General features: G+C 42.0%; 2 protein-coding genes and 2 long non-coding RNA genes across 8 annotated transcripts in view; 1 reads left to right on the plus strand and 3 right to left on the minus strand.

Moving 5' to 3' along the window:
• The window catches only part of LOC122309761 (serine/threonine-protein kinase TOR-like), a 63427-nt gene extending 60963 nt beyond the window's left edge, over positions 1-2464 (minus strand). For 2 of the 4 annotated variants that reach the window (XM_043123404.1, XM_043123403.1), the window contains exons 1-3: positions 2099-2462; positions 921-1259; positions 770-841 (exon numbers count right to left, since the gene is read on the minus strand). In XM_043123404.1, the coding sequence (XP_042979338.1) occupies positions 770-841; positions 921-1259; positions 2099-2242 (555 nt within the window). In that variant the 5' untranslated portion in view covers positions 2243-2462. Of the gene's footprint in view, positions 1-769; positions 842-920; positions 1260-2098 lie in introns of all 4 variants that reach the window. The other 2 variants (XR_006242514.1, XM_043123401.1) reach the window with 2 other exon arrangements.
• LOC122309763 lies at positions 1552-2715 on the plus strand. Its single transcript, XR_006242515.1, has 2 exons — positions 1552-1706; positions 2052-2715. It is a non-coding gene; the product is annotated as an uncharacterized LOC122309763 (long non-coding RNA).
• An 880-nt stretch (positions 2716-3595) lies between these two features.
• Positions 3596-4630, minus strand: LOC122311648. Its single transcript, XR_006242831.1, has 2 exons — positions 3887-4630; positions 3596-3803 (listed from the first exon to the last, which is right to left on the minus strand). It is a non-coding gene; the product is annotated as an uncharacterized LOC122311648 (long non-coding RNA).
• A 9693-nt stretch (positions 4631-14323) lies between these two features.
• LOC122309248 lies at positions 14324-16292 on the minus strand. 2 transcript variants are annotated; one of them, XM_043122646.1, is made up of 2 exons: positions 15932-16292; positions 14324-15391 (listed from the first exon to the last, which is right to left on the minus strand). In XM_043122646.1, the coding sequence occupies exons 1-2, from the start codon at positions 16115-16117 to the stop codon at positions 15137-15139; spliced, it is 441 nt and encodes a 146-aa protein (XP_042978580.1). In that variant the 5' UTR covers positions 16118-16292; the 3' UTR covers positions 14324-15136. The 2 variants fall into 2 exon arrangements, with proteins under 2 accessions (XP_042978580.1, XP_042978579.1); XM_043122645.1 differs by having other exon boundaries at positions 14324-15397.
• Between the last annotated feature and the right edge of the window lie 3291 nt (positions 16293-19583).

The following is a 19583-nucleotide window of genomic DNA, read 5'->3' on the forward strand; positions in this document are numbered from 1 at the left end:
AGGACCAAAGATTTCACCCAAATTGACCCAATCTATTAAATTGCCATGTGGACTTTCAACATGTGAGAGGCAAATGCCCTTTTAATGGTATTAATGATGATAGGTTATAAGATAAAATAGTTTTTAAAGTTAAAGGAAGAGTTAGGAGTGGACAAACATCGTTAATGCTATTTAAAAAACATATCTCTCACATGCTGAAATTATACATGAAGATTATAGGACAACTTGTCCAAAAATAATTGTCGCACTTGCTTTCAAGATTACTACAGCAGCAAAACGGTAATCTACTCCATCGCCACAAAGCCAGGTCCATGTGTACATTTAGCATGTGAGAGGCACGTCTTTTTAATAGGATTAACAATGTTAGATTGTAAGAAAAATGGTTGTTTAGATGTTAAATGAGGAGTTAAGGCCTCGCTTGTTTTTACAACTCTTCTCAACTCATTTCATCTCATCTAATCATTACACTTTTTTCGAATTCCCACACAAAATAAAATAAATAATTCAATTTTTTCAAATCTCAAAACAAAAATAATCTTAAAAAAATATATTCTAACAATATTTTATTCAACTTTCATCTCAGCTCATTTCATCTCATCTGCAAAAACAAACGAGGCTTAATGTTGAACTGACACCGTTAATCCTGTTTAAAAAGATCTCTCTCTCGCATGTTGAAAGGACACGCCACAATTGAATAGATTGGGTTAGAGGAAATTCATCTAATCTAGTTTGGAGGAAAACTCAGCCCATAAAGATATGTTACACTTACTTTCAAGATTAAAACAGCAGCAAAACGGCAATCTACTCTGTCCCCACGAAGCCAATCCAGAGCAATTTGTACCTAAGAGAACAAAATACATCAGGCAGTAAGTGCTCCCCAGCAACCAACACTACAAAGTACTGATGAAAATGCAATAAACCTGGCGTTCCACTTCATCTGCAGTCATTGCTCCACCAGCCCTAGCTAGATGGCCCATGACTCTACCAGCAAGCACCAAAACATCAGGATCCCGCTTCACCTCAAACACTGTCCGCATGTAATTAGAGAACTTTGAAACCTTGGAGGCATTCTCGCCAAGTGCCACATCTATCAACTCATCAATAGCTCTTAAAGCTCCCAAGTTTTCAGCTACGTCATTACTGTCTAAAAGACTAGATATTCGATCATACAACTGATCCATGAAACGAGAAAAAGCTTCACCACCAAGGTCACGAGCTTCTTCTTCCAGATGTTTCCTTAAAGCTAATGAAGCCCCCTCCTGTAAACAAGGGGTAATTTCCCAAAAATAAAGCAAACATGCCAAGTGGTACCAGGGTAGCAACAAGCTAAAACGATCGAATGACCAGTTCTGAAGAAGGGGATGCAGAAGAATAAAAACTAGTTATATTAAGCTGCGAGGAAAATTATTCAGATAAAGTAATGCCAAGATCCCAAAGCGATCTACATAGGACAAAAAGTCAAAGTTAAAGACTCTCGGTTTTTGTAAGCATCCTTTAAAAAGAAAAACCACACATTAAGAGCAAAGGAGAAAAAAAGTATAGTAAGAAAACCACAACTCCAGAAAGAAGATGGTGCACGAAAACAGAAGTCCCAGACCAAAAAGAAAACCAATAGAAAATTATTGATAGAATCGAATTAAGCTGAACAAAAGAAATCTATATACTTTTTCCTCCTCGGGAAAACTTCCATACTCTTCATCGAAAAGGTAATTAACTGAGTTATTTAATTTTTTTTTTTTTAGAACAAAAAAGGTAATTAACGGAGTCACCCACACAAAACAAAATTAAAATCCTCCGCTTTCGCTTCTTTTCGAAATTTCCTCCAACCAAGTGATTCTAGCCCGTCCTTCCAAAACTACACTGAAGAAGCGACTCAGAATTCCACATACAGTTTCTTCCCACTTCTTCCCGGCAAAAGAGAAGAAAATGAGAGAAAACCTTCCAAGATCATCAAAAAACTCTTTAAAATTAATCACCGTGAATCGTATGATTAGCCTTTAAACGAAAAGAACTCTAATAACTGTCCTTTAATATCATTTGTTTTTATTCAGTTCTTTCCCAGTAACCAATCGGAAAGTAGCGAGAGAAAATTCGGTACTTTGGGCTTGTCACGCGTGCAGAGGTCGGCGAGGATTCGGTTGAGCGAGTCGAAGCTGCAGCCTCCAGCCCCGGAGGCGACGGCCGCAGCAGCTGCAGCTGCAGCGCCGGCGGAGAAGCGGAGGGACTGTGACGTGTACGCCATGTGGCTCCCACGATTGAGAAACCCTAGAGAGTCCTCTCTCTTTCTCTCTCCGAATCTTTCACCCAGATCTTCGATTCTTCAAGGCATCGAAATGGACACAAAGCCGCCGTGTCGTGTTTTCCGGTCGGTTATAGGCGTTATGAGTACGCGTGGTGAGTGTGTGTAAACTCTCATTTTTACTGTGCAAGAAAGACCGGTCTTTCATAAATGTTGCCAACAAAAGCTAAACCCCAGTCCCTTTTTTAATATTTCTGGGTTCCAAACAAATTAGATACCATTTTAGGTTTAGTTTTTTTTTTTCGTTTACTGAATTTTTTTAGATTATCCCTTTTATGAAAAAAAATTACTAAATTCACCAGCCGTATGTATGTATGTATGCATCACACTCATTAATTATATTGTTCATAAGTCTGGTCCGTATGCACGGATTCTTCTTTTATCAACAAAAATATATATATTTAGAAGAGTAACAATCCATGTATTTCGATGTTTTTCTAAATGAGAAATATATAGAAGTCGAATGATAAATTTTACATGCATGAAAACTTAATATATATACATACAAATGTATGAATTTCAATTGTCAAAAAGTCATTAGGCTGCATTAGGATGTTGGATGTTGAGTTCATTTCAGTTGGTATTTTATGAATAATAGTGAGTTAAAATAATAGAGTAAATTTCGTAGAATCTATCTAAAATGAATTTAAGTGTGTTTGAATGTTAACATGAATTTAATACTATTTATAGAAAATTAAAAAATGTTGTGGGTCTCTTATATGTACAGAGGTTTTGAATTAAGATAAATTTAATAATTTAATAATTATGTGTTTAAATATTAAATTCAGCTTAAAATTAGATTAAAATGAATTGATCTCAACGTAGTCCAATAATCAAACTAACCAAAATTATAATTTTGTGAAATATTTACTTATAATAAAAAACAGTGTGATAGATTTATGACATTTGATTTGGGAGATGATCATTTCCAGGGAATAAAACAAATAAATTAAATAAAAGTTTATCAAAGTTCTGGCTTGGTTTCCGTTTGGCTGAGATGATAATTAAGCAGCTCAACTAGTATGTAGAACAAATCATCTTCACTTTTGTCGTCAATGACACGATAAAGATCTAAGAATTTGATTTCAACAGATTAGTCCAGGATTTAAATAATCATAACAACACGAGGAATTCCACCAACGTGAACAATAAATTGGTTTTTCTTAAATGTTTCAGGAAAAAGATTGTGCTTTTTTGAATGATCAAGAGGAGAGAACGGTGGAGATGGAGGAGTTTTTGGCAGTTAGCAGAAGGGCATCAAATTGAAGTGAAATTGAAAATCACAAGGATCTGAGATTTAGCAACAGAAAATTACTGATTGACGAAGAGTGGAGGTACCACTTACAAGTCTTACAATTAAGAAAAAGCAACTAGTTAGTGCCCCATTCCTACCGGAAGAAATAGAAAAGTAGGATAGAATTGGTCATGATCATGAGGAGGTGACTTTGTTTTTGATTCTACCGGAGCGCATAACAGGAGTAATTGTCTCCTCGTCTTCATGTCCCTAATCAACCATAAGACAATATGTGGGGTTATATTTTATAAAGATTTTTTGAAAAATAAAAGCATAGAGATTAAAATACCTACATGATTGCTCAGAATCTTCTCGTAGGTGATAAAATTGCCGTAAGAAAGCCGGCCCACAGAGTAGCCTGAGGAAGTCGCAATTGAGTCTCTCTTATGGTTCTTCCCTCGCTTCCTCCTCTCCTGGCTCTGACGCCTCGAATCCTTTCTTACTGTAAGATGAGATTGTCTGAAAGCTGCTCATTTCCGAAGGACATGACTCTCCATCCACGTCCATCTCGGTCGCCCAATTCCGAGAAGATGGCCTCTCGAGGAATATCTAGTCTATGCTAAATATTGGGCTGAAATCCAATTTCTTTGTCAGTAGTGGTTGCTCCACGTTGACAGTAGTAATTGGGGTTGTGTTTCCATGTTTCATCATATAGATCAAAGCTATAGTTGCAATAAGCATCAAAACCTGCAGAGCAATTCCCACCAAGTTGGCTCTCAAAAATCCATCTTTTGTCGCATAAACTTTAGACTCCCAAACTTCTGAACTACGTATATTTTCAGCTTCGGTTGAAGCACCCAATTCTGAGCTTTCAGCATTGACACCATCTTTGGATGACTCGATTTTGGGGAAGGCAATCTTCTCACTTTCACCTTGTATTTCTCCAGCTTTATAAACTTCGAGTTGAATTTCGTCTGCCGTTGGTGTGATGACTCGCTTTTGAGTGTATTTTCGCTGAAATAATTGTTTTTATTTTAATTAATATTTTAGTTATTTATTTTAATTTATTTGCGTTTTAAAATTGTTTTTAATTTAATTGATGTTTTGTTTTATTTCTTTTGGTTGTTTACAGTTTTTAATCTCTTTTCGGAGGTTTAGTGTTGTTTTTCCCGGACCGAGGATTAGACCTCGTCTTTTCCCTACATCTCTTTCCCTTTTTCCTTTTTCTCTTTTTCCTTCTTTCTTTTTCCTTTCTTTTTCTTTTTTTTTTCTTTCTTTTCTTTTTTTTTCTTTCTTTCCCTCTCGAGCCCCCCCGGTCTCTCTCTCTCTCTCTCTCTCTCTCTCTCTCTCTCTCTCTCTCTCTCTCTCTCTCTCTCTCTCTCTCTCTCTCTCTCTCTCTCTCTCTCTCTCTCTCTCTCTCTCTCTCTCTCTCTCTCTCTCTCTCTCTCTCACGCTGGAACCTTCAGCCGCTCGAACCGCCACCGTCCGGCCACCGTGCGGCTCACCGCCGGTCCCATCCTCTTCGTCTCCCTCCGGCGCACCTCCCCACCGAAACTCACCCCCAACCGGCCGGCCGTTTGGCCGGAAATCCTCCTTAAAGCCCCCACGGCTTTGGCTCCGATCCGCCGCCGTCGCTCCACCTCCGGCCACCATTTCTTCACCACTTCATCACCGGTCCATTGCCGTCCTAACCCACCTATTTCTGGCCTCCAACGACCACCGGAACAGCTCCTACGAGCTAGCTTTCCTTTTTGGGAAATCCGGCCTCTTTCCGGCAAATCCGCCGCCACCCACGGCCAACCACCACTTCCAATAGCTTCACAATCATCCTTAGACCATTCCCTATCAATCCCAAGCCCTAGTTTGTCCCCGTTCAAAAGTGGATTTTTCACAACCCACGGCCACAGTGAATTTTCACTGTGACGTTGCTTTTTCGCCGCCGTTTGCAACGCCTCGTGTTTTCTAAAATTGCCATATAGCGCTGTAAGTATTTTCCAAACCCTATTTTCAGATTTAAATATATATCGCTCATTCAAATTATTTTACCTGCTGTTGGTTGGTTGATTCCGGACTGAGTCCGAGGAGTTCGGGGGTCGAATGGATGGAGGACGGTGTAGCTTATTTATTTGATTTATGTGTTGGATTATTTTATTTTGCATTGATATGGCATTTCATGGTGCATGCACGTGTGTTTTTGTTTAAGTGTGAAAAGCCTGTGTGTTGGCGTAATTGGACTTACGGGTGCGTGTGTATCACGACCCCAAGCCGGGATGGGGTATTATCCCGGTGGAGCTCCTCTGGTCACTCGGGAGCGGAATAAACTGAGTGATGTCCCCTGACTTGTCGCTAGACGACGGGAGCGGGGGCTAGGGGTTGCTTGGCTACAAACGCGCCGGGCGTGGAACCGGGCATCGCTCTACGCACCGACTCCGTGGCCCTTCGCTGGTGAGGGCTAGAGGATGCTTGGCTACGAACGTGCGGGGCACGGAACTGGGCATCGCTCGTTAGGTGTCACATGCGTGGTGGTACTCTGCGGTGTGGCACTGGAGCCAGGGTGTGCAGATGAGCCCTAGGGGAGGTCATGGTGCATACGGATAATTTGGATAATGGTTTGAGACGGATAAAGGCCAAATGTGACTTTTGGCGTGTTTTTCGGAAAGGATGTGTTTTTGGGCCAAAAAGGGTTTTTGGCGTGTGTGGAAAACTGTATCTTTGAGTTTTGTGCATTGGGCATGTTTCATGCATGTTGTTTGAGTTCTATGTGTTTTTATCTGGTAGTGTTTGGGTTTTACTTACCTGCGGTACCATTTTTGGTTCCGTAGCTTTTGGTGCAGAGTTGGAGGACGAAGAGGAGGAGGCTGAGCCCGAGAATGCGGCTCCGCCGGGTTACTGATGCTATGCTTTATATTTGGTTTAAAACTGTATTTGTGTTTTTTGTAATATTTTATCTATGTATGTTTTAAACAGCTTGTATTACGTTAAGAAAAATTCTGGTACTTAGTTATGACTTTCGTTATCCGCTGCGTGTTTCTTCGTGCACATATGTTGCTTTTGCACACACTTGGCACCCGTCGATGGGATGGTGACCCGGGTTGTCACTATCCGGACGTCTCGATTTCCCCGTATTCGGGCGTGGGGATTTGGGGGCGTCACAGGTGGTATCAGAGCGGTTTGGCTCTGGGTAAAACCACATGTCCCGTAGGCAGTACCAGAATGCTTTTTAAAGTTATGTTTTAAAAAATTATGTTAAGTACAATTGTTTTATTTGTTTGAGCTTGTTTGTTTGTTTGTATTTATTTAGTTATGTTTTTGCAAGCTGGTTTCTTTTGTTTCTTGTTGTGTGGTGTTGGTTTTGTTTTTGTTGGTTTTATTTGTTTTCTTAAATGAGGGTCAAGAGTGGTGTTGTGGCAGGAAAATGGGGAGACCAAGGAAATCTACCCAGGAACCACGGGATAATACCTCCCGGGATGATTCCATAGCCGAAGCAATACGGCAGATGACGGAATTTATGCAGCAGAGTGCGAGGTCTCAACAGATAGGGCCTTGGCCACAACAAGGGGGTCTCTGGCCACCATCAGGAGGGCCTTATCCACCGTCAGGAGAGCCTTGTCCACAACAAGGAGGGTTTTGGCCACAACCAGGAGGTCCTTGGCCATATCAGGGAGGGCCTTGGATGTATCCAGGAGGGTCCAGTAGCATGGTGCAAGCCGGATGCACCTATGAGCGCTTCCTGGCGCATAGGACTCCACACTTCACTGGAAATGAGGATCCACTTCAGGCTGGAAGATGGATCAAAGATCTGGAGAAAACCTTTGAGGTGTGTGGATGCACTGAGGCACAGCAAGTACTCTACGCCAGCTATCACTTGCAAGGTACCGCTTCTGATTGGTGGGATACCAAGAGGGTGTTGTTGGAATCTGAATTGGGATCTTTCGCTGCGGTGACCTGGCAGCGTTTCAAGAAGGAGTTCAATGACCGCTTCTTTCCCGCATCGGTAAAGAAGCAAAAGGTAAGAGAGTTCTCCAATCTGGTCCAAGGGGGCGCGACAGTGGAACAATACGCTCCGAGGTTCATCGAACTTGAGCGATTTGCTCCTCACCTTGTCGCCACTGAGGAGATGCGAGCAGATCGTTTCCAGGAGGGGCTACGTCTTGACATACGCCTTATGGTGGTCAGCCATCGGATATCCACTTTTCAGGAATTAGTGGATGTGACCACCCTTGTGGAGCGGGAAAATAATCTGAGTGTGGGCTCCCCTCCAGGGCATAAGAGGCGGAGTTTTTTTGGTGAAGGAAGCAACTCAGGTTCGCCCCAGAAGTTTGTTCAGCGGACCGGAACTCGACCTTAAATGTCCTCAGGTGTTCGTATGGGAGGACGGGTGCCTATTTGTGGAGCTTGTAATAGAGCTCATGAGGGCGAGTGTCGGATGAGTAGCGGACCCCAGTGTTACCAGTGCGGCCAAGTGGGACATATCGCTCGGGATTGCTCCGTCAGAGTTCAAGGAAGCCGTGGAGGTAGACACGGTGGAAGAACCAACCCGAGACAAGCAGTGCAAGCCCGGGTTTATGCTGTCACACCCGGAGAGGTGGATGATGAGGCACCAGCGACCCATGATGCTGGAGTAATTACAGGTATGGTTTAATTTAATTTTAAGTTGGATTTAATTCTTGGTGTATGTGGTTTATTCTTTGCTTTTGGATTTCATGGGTTGATGTGTTTGGTTCAGGAAGAGTCCGTTTGTATGAGTTTTATGCTTGTACTTTGTTTGATTCCGGTGCTTCACGGTCGTTTGTATCTTCCACGTTTGCTCGGGTGTGTAATTTGGTCACGGAGCCGTTGCCGAAGTCTATGGTAGTGGCTCTACCCGATGGTGAGATGGTGTGGTGTTCCAAGGTTGCTTTGGGATGCCCGTTAAATTTTGAGGGAAGGTTCTTGGATGCTGATTTGGTGGTGTTCAAGCTGTTGGGTTTTGATATCATCCTCGGGATGGATTGGCTATACCGATATTCCGCGAGTATTAATTGCAGAAGTCGGATAATTAGCTTTCAGTTTCCAGATGGTGATTGTCTGGAATTTGCGGGGAGTAGATTAAAAGAAAAACCGATAATTATATCGGCGATTCAGGCAAGAAGAGAGATTGCATGGGGAGCGGATGCATTCTTGGTGCAGATGGTGTCCACGCCGTCTGAGAAGAAGTCTTTGGCAGACATTCCAGTTGTGGAAGAATTCCCCGATGTGTTTGTGGATGACTTGCCCGGACTACCCCCTGTTCGGGAGATGGAGTTTGTTATAGACTTGGAACATGGAGCGGCTCCTGTGCATAAAGCTCCTTATCGCATGGCATCGGCTGAATTGAAAGAGTTGAAGACTCAGTTGCAAGAACTGGTAGAGAAGGGATTTATTCAGCCTAGTACGTCGCCGTGGGGTACACCAGTTTTATTTGTTAAAAAGAAAGATGGAACCCTCCGTATGTGCATTGATTATCGGGAATTGAATAAGGTGACCATAAAAAATAAATATCCTCTCCCGCGGATAGATGATTTGTTTGATCAGCTTCAAGGAGCAGCCGTATTCTCTAAAATTAATCTGAGGTCGGGATACTACCAGCTGAGAATCAGAGACCAGGATGTGCCTAAAACTGCTTTCAGGTCGAGGTATGGGCATTATGAATTTAAGGTGATGCCGTTTGGGTTAGCTAATGCCCCTGCAGCTTTCATGGATTTGATGAATCGAGTGTTTCGACCTTATCTGGATTCCTTTGTGGTAGTATTTATTGATGATATACTGATTTATTCCCGAGATGTTGAAGAGCATGTGTATCATCTTAGTCTGGTACTTGAGAGATTGAGAGAACACCAGCTATACGCCAAGCTCAGCAAGTGTGAATTCTGGTTGGAAGAAGTTAAATTTCTTGGGCATGTAATTTTCCAGGGCGGAGTGGCTGTTGATCCTAGTAAGGTAGAAGCCATTTTGTCATGGCAGCGCCCAACTACAGTGCGCGAGGTCAGGAGTTTCTTGGGGCTCGCCGGATACTACCGAAGATTTGTAGAGGGTTTTGCTTGCCTATCTGGACCTCTCACAGCTTTGATTCGGAAGAATACAGAATTTGTTTGGTCAGAGAAATGTGAGAGAAGCTTCCAGGAATTAAAGAACAGGTTGACGACGGCACCAGTGTTAACGCTCCCAGAACCGCATAAGCCATTCGTAGTCTTCAGTGATGCGTCTAAGTTCGGTTTGGGTTGTGCCCTTATGCAGGAAGGACGGGTTGTAGCCTATGCATCTCGTCAGCTAAAGGACCATGAAAAGAATTATCTGACGCACGATCTAGAATTGGCTGCGATTGTTTTTGCCCTCAAAATCTGGCGACACTTCTTGTATGGGGAAGCTTGCGAGGTATTTACTGATCACAAGAGCTTGAAGCATTTGTTTTCCCAGAAAAATCTGAATATGAGGCAGAGACGATGGCTGGAGCTAATCAGTGACTATCAGTGTGAGATCAAATACCATCCGGGGAAGGCTAATATAGTTGCTGATGCTTTGAGCCGGAAGTCACACTTGGAAGATGAAGCCGAGCCATCAGAATTGGAATCGTTGCTTTGTGGGATGAGAAGGCTCCTTATAGAGAGTTCGCAGCAAGTGGAGATTTTGTCTTCAGTTCTCGATATTCGGGTAACTGATTTTGAAGAATTGAAAACTCTCCAAAGAAAGGATCCGAAGCTGCTGAACATCAGGAAGAGAGTCAGAAAATCTCGAGGGCCGTTGCACTATAGCATGGATAATGATGGGATACTTCGGTTCCGAGATCGCAGAGTGGTCCCTAAGGACTCAGATTTCAAAGAACGGATCATGGCGGAAGCTCATGCGGCCCTTTATTCAGTTCATCCCGGCAGTACAAAGATGTATCGGGACTTGAAGAAAAATTACTGGTGGGATTGAATGAAGAAGGACGTTGCCTTATATGTTGAGAAATGCCACACATGCCGTCAGGTAAAGGCCGAGCATCAGAGACCTGCAGGCTTGCTCCAACCCCTCCCTATTCCTGAGTGGAAGTGGGATGACATCACGATGGACTTCGTAGTGGGTTTGCCGAGAACGCCTAGTGGGAAGAATTCTGTTTGGGTGATTGCGGACCGGTTAACGAAGAGTGCTCATTTTCTGCCTGTTAATAACACCGACTCTTTGGGTAAGTTGACCCGTTTGTATGTCAAAGAGATAGTGCGGCTACACAGCGTACCAAAGAGTATAGTGTCGGATCGAGACCCGAGGTTTACGTCGCAGTTCTGGAAGAGTTTGCAGGCAGCTTTGGGTATTAAGTTGAAGTTCAGTACTGCTTATCACCCGCAGACAGACGGCCAGTCAGAGCGCACCATTCAGACCCTGGAAGACATGTTGCGAGCATGTGTCCTGGAATTCCAAGGAAGTTGGGAAAACCATTTGCCGCTCATCGAGTTTGCATACAATAACAGCTTCCATGCGACCATTCAGATGGCTCCCTATGAAGCTCCTTATGGGAGAAAGTGCAGGTCGCCCTTGTGTTGGGATGAAGTTGGGGAGAGTAGGATAATTGGACCCGAAATAATTCAAGAGATGCAAAGCCAAGTCCGGATCATCAAAGATAAAATGGCGGCAGCTCAGAGTCGCCAGAAGAGTTACGCTGATACCAGGAGGAGAGAGTTGTCGTTTGAAGTTGGTGATTGGGTTTACCTTAAAGTCTCTCCCATGAGAGGTGTTAAGCGTTTTGGTAAGAAAAGGAAGCTAGATCCGAGGTACGTCGGCCCTTTTCAGATTCTGGAGAGAGTAGGGTCCGTCGCCTATAGAGTTGCTTTGCCAGATTATTTTGGGGATGTTCATGATGTCTTCCACGTATCATCCCTGAAGAAGAGCTTTGGACAGCAAGAACCACGCTTCGTCGACTCAGCGGGTATTCAGTTGCAACCGGATCTCACTTATGAAGTTGTTCCGTCGCAGATTTTGGATTGGAAGGAGCAACAGTTGAGGTCCAAGACGATACCTTTGGTTAAAGTGGCTTGGGGAGACCCGTTAGCTCAAGACTTTTCTTGGGAGCGAGCAGCGGACATGAGGGAGCAGTACCCGTATTTGTTCGAATAGAGAAGGTATGTGTCTTAATCTTAATCACAGATGGTTTATGTGCTTTCTTGTGGCTTGTTTTAAGTTGGTGGTTGATCTGCAAATTTCGAGGATGAAATTTGTTTTTAAGGAGGGGAGGATGTGATGACCCGCTTTTGAGTGTATTTTCGCTGAAATAATTGTTTTTATTTTAATTAATATTTTAGTTATTTATTTTAATTTATTTGCGTTTTAAAATTATTTTTAATTTAATTGATATTTTGTTTTATTTCTTTTGATTGTTTACAGTTTTTAATCTTTTTTCGGCGGTTTAGTGTTGTTTTTCCCGGACCGAGGATTAGACCTCGTCTTTTCCCTACATCTCTTTCCCTTTTTCCTTTTCTTTTTCATTTTTCTCTTTTTCCTTCTTTCTTTTTCCTTTCTTTTCCTTTTTTTTCTTTTTTTTCTTTTTTTTTTCTTTCTTTCCCGCTCGAGCCCCCCCAGTCTCTCTCTCTCTCTTCTCTCTCTCTCACGCCGGAACCTTCAGCCGCTCGAACCGCCGCCGTCCGGCCACCGTGCGGCTCACCGCCGGTCCCATCCTCTTCGTCTCCCTCCAACGCACCTCCCCACCGAAACTCACCCCCAACCGGCCGGCCGTTTGGCCGAAAATCCTCCTTAAAGCCCGCACGGCTTTGGCTCCGATCCGCCGCCGTCGCTCCACCTCCGGCCACCATTTCTTCACCACTTCATCACCGGTCCCTTGCCGTCCTAACCCACCTATTTCCGGCCTCCAACGACCACCGGAACAGCTCCTACGAGCTAGCTTTCCTTTTTGGGAAATCCGACCTCTTTCCGGCGATTCCGCCGCCACCCACGGCCAACTACCACTTCCAATAGCTTCACAATCATCCCTAAACCATTCCCTATCAATCCCAAGCCCTAGTTTGTCCCCGTTCAAAAGTGAGTTTTTCACAACCCACGGCCACAGTGAATTTTCACTGTGACGTTGCTTTTTCGCCGCCGTTTGCAACGCCTCGTGTTTTCTAAAATTGTCATATAGCGCTGTAAGTATTTTCCAAACCCTATTTTCAGATTTAAATATATATCGCTCATTCAAATTATTTTATCTGCTGTTGGTTGGTTGATTCCGGACTGAGTCCGAGGAGTTCGGGGGTCGAATGGATGGAGGACGGGGTAGCTTGTTTATTTGATTTATGTGTTGGATTATTTTATTTTGCATTGATATGGCATTTCATGGTGCATGCACGTGTGTTTTTGTTTAAGTGTGAAAAGCCTGTGTGTTGGCGTAATTGGACTTACGGGTGCATGTGTATCACGACCCCAAGCCGGGATGGGGTATTATCCCGGTGGAGCTCCTCTGGTCACTCGGGAGCGGAATAAACTGAGTGATGTCCCCTGACACGCTAGACGACGGGAGCGGGGGCTAGGGGTTGCTTGGCTACGAACGCGCCGGGCGCGGAACCGGGCATCGCTCTACGCACCGACTCCGTGGCCCTTCGCTGGTGAGGGCTAGAGGATGCTTGGCTACGAACGTGCGGGGCACGGAACTGGGCATCGCTCGTTAGGTGTCACATGCGTGGTGGTACTCTGCGGTGTAGCACTGGAGCCAGGGTGTGCGGATGACCCCTAGGGGAGGTCATGGTGCATACGGATAATTTGGATAATGGTTTGAGACGGATAAAGGCCAAATGTGACTTTTGGCGTGTTTTTCGGAAAGGATGTGTTTTTGGGCCAAAAAGGGTTTTTGGCGTGTGTGGAAAACTGTGTCTTTGGGTTTTGTGCATTGGGCATGTTTCATGCATATTGTTTGAGTTCTATGTGTTTTTATCTGGTAGTGTTTGGGTTTTACTTACCTGCGGTACCATTTTTGGTTCTGTAGCTTTTGGTGCAGAGTTGGAGGACGAAGAGGAGGAGGCTGGGCCCGAGGATGCGGCTCCGCCGGGTTGCTGATGCTATGCTTTATATTTGGTTTAAAACTGTATTTGTGTTTTTTGTAATATCTATGTATGTTTTAAATAGCTTGTATTACGTTAAGAAAAATTCTGGTACTTAGTTATGACTTTCGTTATCCGCTGCGTGTTTCTTCGTGCACATATGTTGTTTTTGCACACACTTGGCACCTGTCGATAGGATGGTGACCCGGGTTGTCACCATCTGGACGTCTCGATTTTCCCGTATTCGGGCGTGGAGATTTGGGGGCGTCACAGTTGGAACCATAACTGGTTGTTCCTTGTAGTTTAGATTACTTAGCTCTCGGTTGCCAAGGTTACCAACAATCAAAACTACTTCCTGGGTCTCCTTTGCTTCTAAATTATATGGTTCATTAACCTCGGCCCGTAGAGCCAAAAGCACTTCCTCAAATTCTGTAGGTACTGTGTTCTTCTGAGACCTCTTCTGTCTCTTGGCGTACTTCTCCTTCATAATACCAGTCATGCTGTCCTGAAGCCTCTACAATGTTCTCATCTACTGCAGGCTTTGGCTGTCCCTCCTCTTCTGGTGGTTCACTGTCTACTTTCGTCTCCCTCATTGATCCCAGCACATTGTGTTTAGACTTTCGTCCTTTTCCTTTATGACTTCGATCAAACATAAGATACCCGTCCACATCAATATCCTCTGACAAAGTGGTCAAGTTACAATAATGCAAGGGACCTGAAATATGCACTTTGAAATCTTGCATGAGCTTGGAGACAACAGAGATAGTCTTAGCATACCTAAGCCAGAAATTTCGAGCTAAACCATCAAAATTTGCTTTTGATAATTCGGCAATTTCATATACTCTTAATCTTAAATAAGCTAGGCACTTTAAGCACATAGGGCTCAATGACTGGAGAATTAGTAACTGAGATTGATAAACAAGCAAGCGAGAGAAGAAAAAGCAGCCCGGTGCACTTCGATCTTGAAAAGAACGAAAGCTTTGATCCCTCTTTTGCTTTGAGAGTCTCTTTCGGAAAATAAGTACTGATGGAGCTTGGTTTAGAAACACGGACCTCTTCTTGCTCTTCTTCTTTTGATAGTTCACCTGAAGAGACATCCTCGTTTTCTCTCTGGGAATTATTGGACTTTGTTTCTTCTGTAACTTTAGTGTCAGAAAAGCTTTCCTCGAGTCATCTACCATCACTTTCCTTGAGATAAAGCTCGATTCGAGGATTCGGTCTTTCATGCAGGAACTAAGGCCTTGGCGAGAGGTAATTGGCTTTAGGATCATAAGGAGGCATTGAAGGGTCTGCATCAAGAGGCACTACAATTGGACCCGACCACAAACACGAAGAAGTAGGACTAATCTTAAAATTCGGGTCACGATTAACACAATCAGGTTCCTCCGATAAGGATTTCGATTCAATATTGGAACTCAAAGGCACCTCAGAATGAAGGACTTCCTCGCATCTCAAAGCTTCTTGAATTGAAGAAGCTGTAAGAGGTGCTTTCGTGTCATCCGCAGCTTCAGTCTTGTTCTCTTGCAAACCAGGATCTTCCTTAGCATCAATATCTTCCACTACGTTCGAGAATCTCACTTATCATGATGGATTCTTCTCGTTGGAGAACAAAAGGGAAGTCCGAGCAGGCTCGTTCCTCTCACCCACTATCTTCTTCCTTGGAGACGCGGTCATCTTGGAAGCCACTGATATCGTCGAAGACATAAAATTCTTTGTGCCTTTCGAAGAAGCTGGGGATCGGACAATCCCTACTTTCGCATTCTGGTCTTTTGGGTTTTCTTTATCCTCGCAACGTCGCAAAGAAGCTACGCTTTCTCTACCCATCGAGCTTATTTGCTGAAACTATGCAATTCATCAACACGGAAAATGCCATAATTAAACATTTATATAAACTCACAATTTCACATTACAGTCTAGCCCTGACTGTTCGATTTATGTGAAAATTTTGACGACATAAAGAACGAACTTGGTGCAGAACTGTAGAAAATAAGCTCCATTTCATGTAGCTGAAGATACTTCCTGGCAAATACTATCCATTTCAAAGGATAGAAAAATAAAGGAAAAAAATCTTTTTTTTTTTAATCTTAATTTGAGTGTAGAGCATGATCATCGTAATAGGATATTTTCTAGGCAACTATTTCCATCCAACCAAATAGATGAGGAAAGAATCACACAGCCAATTAATAGTTTAGCTCCCTCAGGTTTCCTTTTTCATCTTTCTTTCTTGATAATCCAAGATATAAAATAGAGGGAAACGTTGGGAATCAATAATTTCCTATCATTTTAAGCAATTTGCTCCTACATTCTCGGAAGCCAAACAGACAATATCAATATTGCAAACAAAACTAGAAATAAAAGAAATTAAGAGAGTCGAACCAGAATGACTATTAGCCAGAGTACTCGGATTGGAGCCTCTCTGGTTGGCAACAATTGAGGCTTTCGTAAATGGTTCCCACCGAAACTCCTCCTAATGGGATTGCTAATCTCCGAGTTTCTTGAATTGTGATTTTCCCTACTTGTAATCATTGCCGAGGAGGATGATCTGTTTGAAGGCACGACCATGGATCTCTGCGAAAGTTGGATGGTGGGTTTGTAGCGGCGACTCAGAAAAACTAGAGTGAAAATGAGAAAATCTGGAGCAATAATGGCAATGTTCTTAAGGATCTTGAAGGATTACAATTAGAGGCAAATAATTGGTGGCGGAGGATTTGATGTAACGGCTAGTTTTCAAGGTGAAATGGGGAGTGTGGGTATTTAAACGGTGGAGTATTTTGACCGTTGGATACAATATTTGAATAGTTCAGAGGGGAAGAAAAGGTTGGAACCGCTAGAAACGGCTAGATCGTGAACATGTTTGGATTTTTGGAAGGTGTAGATTACGAATTGGGCATTGATCGTGATTTGCCCGGGAAAAAAAAAATACTGCTCATCGAATATTTTTAAGAAATAGTGAAATCGGTTATTAAATAAATAATTTTTTGTAAGGTGTGTCTCGTATTAATTATTATTTTAAAATGAATTGCACAATATTTATAAATCTCATAACTTTAAATATTATTTCTCAAGGAAAAAAAAAAAACCTTTTTTGTACTTTCACATCTACAAAGAAATTACAAAAAGGAAAATAAAAAAGAATGAAATATCTTTTAGAGAGTAATGTTATATATAGTTGTGGAGTACACACGCGTCGCATAAATTTTTTAAAAGATAGTAAAGTCTACTATTAAAAAATTAATTTTTTATATGAATCTTGTATTTATTTATTTATTTTTAAATAAATTATACAACACTTGCATATTTCAAAATTGTAAATATCGTTTTTGGATGTTCAGATTTCATTATCGGCGTGATGGATATTCTCATTCAATCTAATAAAAAGCAAAGAAAAAGGTTAAGATATACAAAAGATCTTCCTTTGCAGCCATTAAGATATTTTGACACCCAAAAATTGAAAAAATTGCACCTTATTAATCAATGCCATGGAATTCATTCATATGTTCATGTCTATTTCATTTTAACTCAACATTTGGAGAAAGAGAACCTTAATCCCGCTAGACACTACTAATCAACAATACGCACAATAATGTATCAATTTATTTTATTCGTACTTTTAGTTTTTTTTTTTTAAAAAAACTAATTAAGGTGTTTAGCATAGTGATGAATCCGATAAGATTGTCAAATATCATGCCTAATACTTATAAAGAGTGACAAACGAACTAAGTTGACTTTGATAAATAGATCAATGTCGAACCTAGTTTGTTCAAATGAAACACTCTTAACTTTCAAGTCTGAGTTTCAATTGGCACTAAATAATCAAATTTGGGGGACTATGGTAGAGGTAGAGTATGCCTTTACCCTCACGAAAGGATCCAAATGCTTATGGTATGATCTAACAAATGATTGTAATAACAGTCTACGTTATCATATAGAGTCAATTTACAACACAATGGTATTAGATATGATTATTAGTCATAAATAATCAAATTTAAACATGTTTAAGGTTTCGGCTTGTGCATTAACGGTCTGCTTGGGCGCTCAGTGTAATAACCAGGGCCCAAGCCCACAAACCAAGCCGAAGCCGAAGCCCATGAAGAACCCAACCAAGGATACCACACGACGTCATTTTTTGGTAAACATCCTTCCCCTTTGATCTCTTCTTCCTTCCCGGCGTCCTTTTTCTAGTTGGTTTCCACTTCCTTCTTCTCCTCCGCACATGTTCAAGCAGTTCTCCCACCAAGATTTTCGCCTTCCTCGATTCCCACTCTCTCTTCCATCAACCCTTCTGATTTTCTTCCCCATATTTTCAGCTAATTAACCCCCTAGTTCCAACTCAGTTTCATACAAATTCCACACTCGGTCCATAACTGCTCTCTCTCTCTCTCTCTCTGAGCCCGACAATGCTCACAAACTCTCTCACTCACAAGTCATTCTTAGTTGGCTTTCCTTGTCATGCACCATTGCCGGTGCTCAAGATTTGCTGTCGACGCCACCCATTGCCAAGCTCCATGACGGTAGGCGTTACCTCTCTCTTTCTCTCTCTGTGTACAAGCCTTCATCGAGAGTTATAGGTTTCATTCTATTTTTTTATTTTTGAATTTTTTTAATCTTTTCTTTTCACCACGTAGCCTTGCGCCACCACCATTATTCGAGGGTTTTTCATTGTTGGCAAACCCACTCGCCAAACTTTTTGTTGAACGACAATAAGCTCTCTCTCTCTCTCTCTCTCTCTCTCTCTCTCTCTCTCATTCATTTTTAGATCACTCCCAACAAGATCTCAATCCCTGCCCGAGGTGTAACATGGTTTATGGCTGGACATTCAGATTCGTTTTAATGTCACTTACTCTAAAATTCAAATTTGTTGTCTTGGGTGGTATAGCACAATCTCGGTTTTAATGCTGCAAGGTAAGGTCCTTATTCAATATTAGTCACTACGTACATTACGCAATGTTAAAAACTCAGGTTTCATAGCATTGCCTTATATCGCATAACGTCTCCAATCCCCTAGATAGTGTTGATCATCTCTCTAACTCCACGTGCCACACACATGAGAATATGTAAGATTTTCTTAATATTAGGCTCATTTTTGTTTGCATTGTTATGAGTGATATAAATGCTGTTGGAATTTTAGATGAGTTAAGTGTAACTGATAAAATCCATAAATGATGTTGTTAATTGATGGGTTGCTGTTGGAAGTCAAAAGTCACGAATTTGTGGAATTGTCGAGTAGAGAAAACTTTATGCGTGCTGCTGTATGGTCGAGTAGTTGGCTAATGGGGTGAGTGGTGGATGAATTAGTGTGTTATGTGACTTGTTGAATTGATAGGTGGTTGTTGAGGTGATGAATATGATTGATTGGATTGAGTTACGTGGCTATCTAGTGTTGCTTTATTTCTGTCGTTGGGTTGATGAATATAATTATTTAGGCTATTATATGTCGTTGTGTGGGTGGAGTTATGTGGCTGTTTGGGTTATATAATGACTGTTGGAGTTGACAATGAATTATTTTGGATTTTTTATTGCTTTTGGGTTGCTTTTTGGTTGATGTGGGTTATGGGATATATGATATTTGTGGCTCTCCATATTAGTGGTTGTTAACCCTCTTTGTGTAAGATTTAATTAGGGGTGATATCGGTCCGGTCCGGTTCGATGAGGTTTTGCAGACCTATTCGATCTAGGATTTTCCTACACTAGACTGAACTGAACAGACATTGGGACCGGTCCAATCTCAGTTGGTCCACTCGGTCCTCCAAATACCAAATGGGCCAATGGCCAATTTGTATCCATCTAGATTCCAAACAACTTAAACAAGGTTATTATACTTCTGATCTTATCAATCATGAATCATGATTCATAGACAATAAAATTAAAAAAAATAGAGATAAAGAAATTTAAAGTAATCCCTAATCAAGTAATTAGTAAGCAACTAAGCATGAAATTAAAGCATCCATATTTCAAAATCCAAATAAAAAAAGAAAAACAAAAAAAAAAAGGCAAAAGTAACTAGCCAAGTCCACAACTCCAACTCCAA

Source organism: Carya illinoinensis, chromosome 5 (assembly GCF_018687715.1).
Source record: "Carya illinoinensis cultivar Pawnee chromosome 5, C.illinoinensisPawnee_v1, whole genome shotgun sequence".
Taxonomy (NCBI): Eukaryota; Viridiplantae; Streptophyta; class Magnoliopsida; order Fagales; family Juglandaceae; genus Carya; species Carya illinoinensis.

What these genes read in the sequence shown, in the direction of transcription:
- LOC122309248 (XM_043122645.1), bottom strand. Translation starts at nt 16,117, where the DNA reads ATGGTCGTGCCTTCAAACAGATCATCCTCCTCGGCAATGATTACAAGT. An exon ending in TCTGGCTAATAGTCATTCTG is followed by an intron (nt 15,398 to 15,931) that starts GTTCGACTCTCT and finishes TGAATTGCATAG; the next exon opens with TTTCAGCAAATAAGCTCGAT.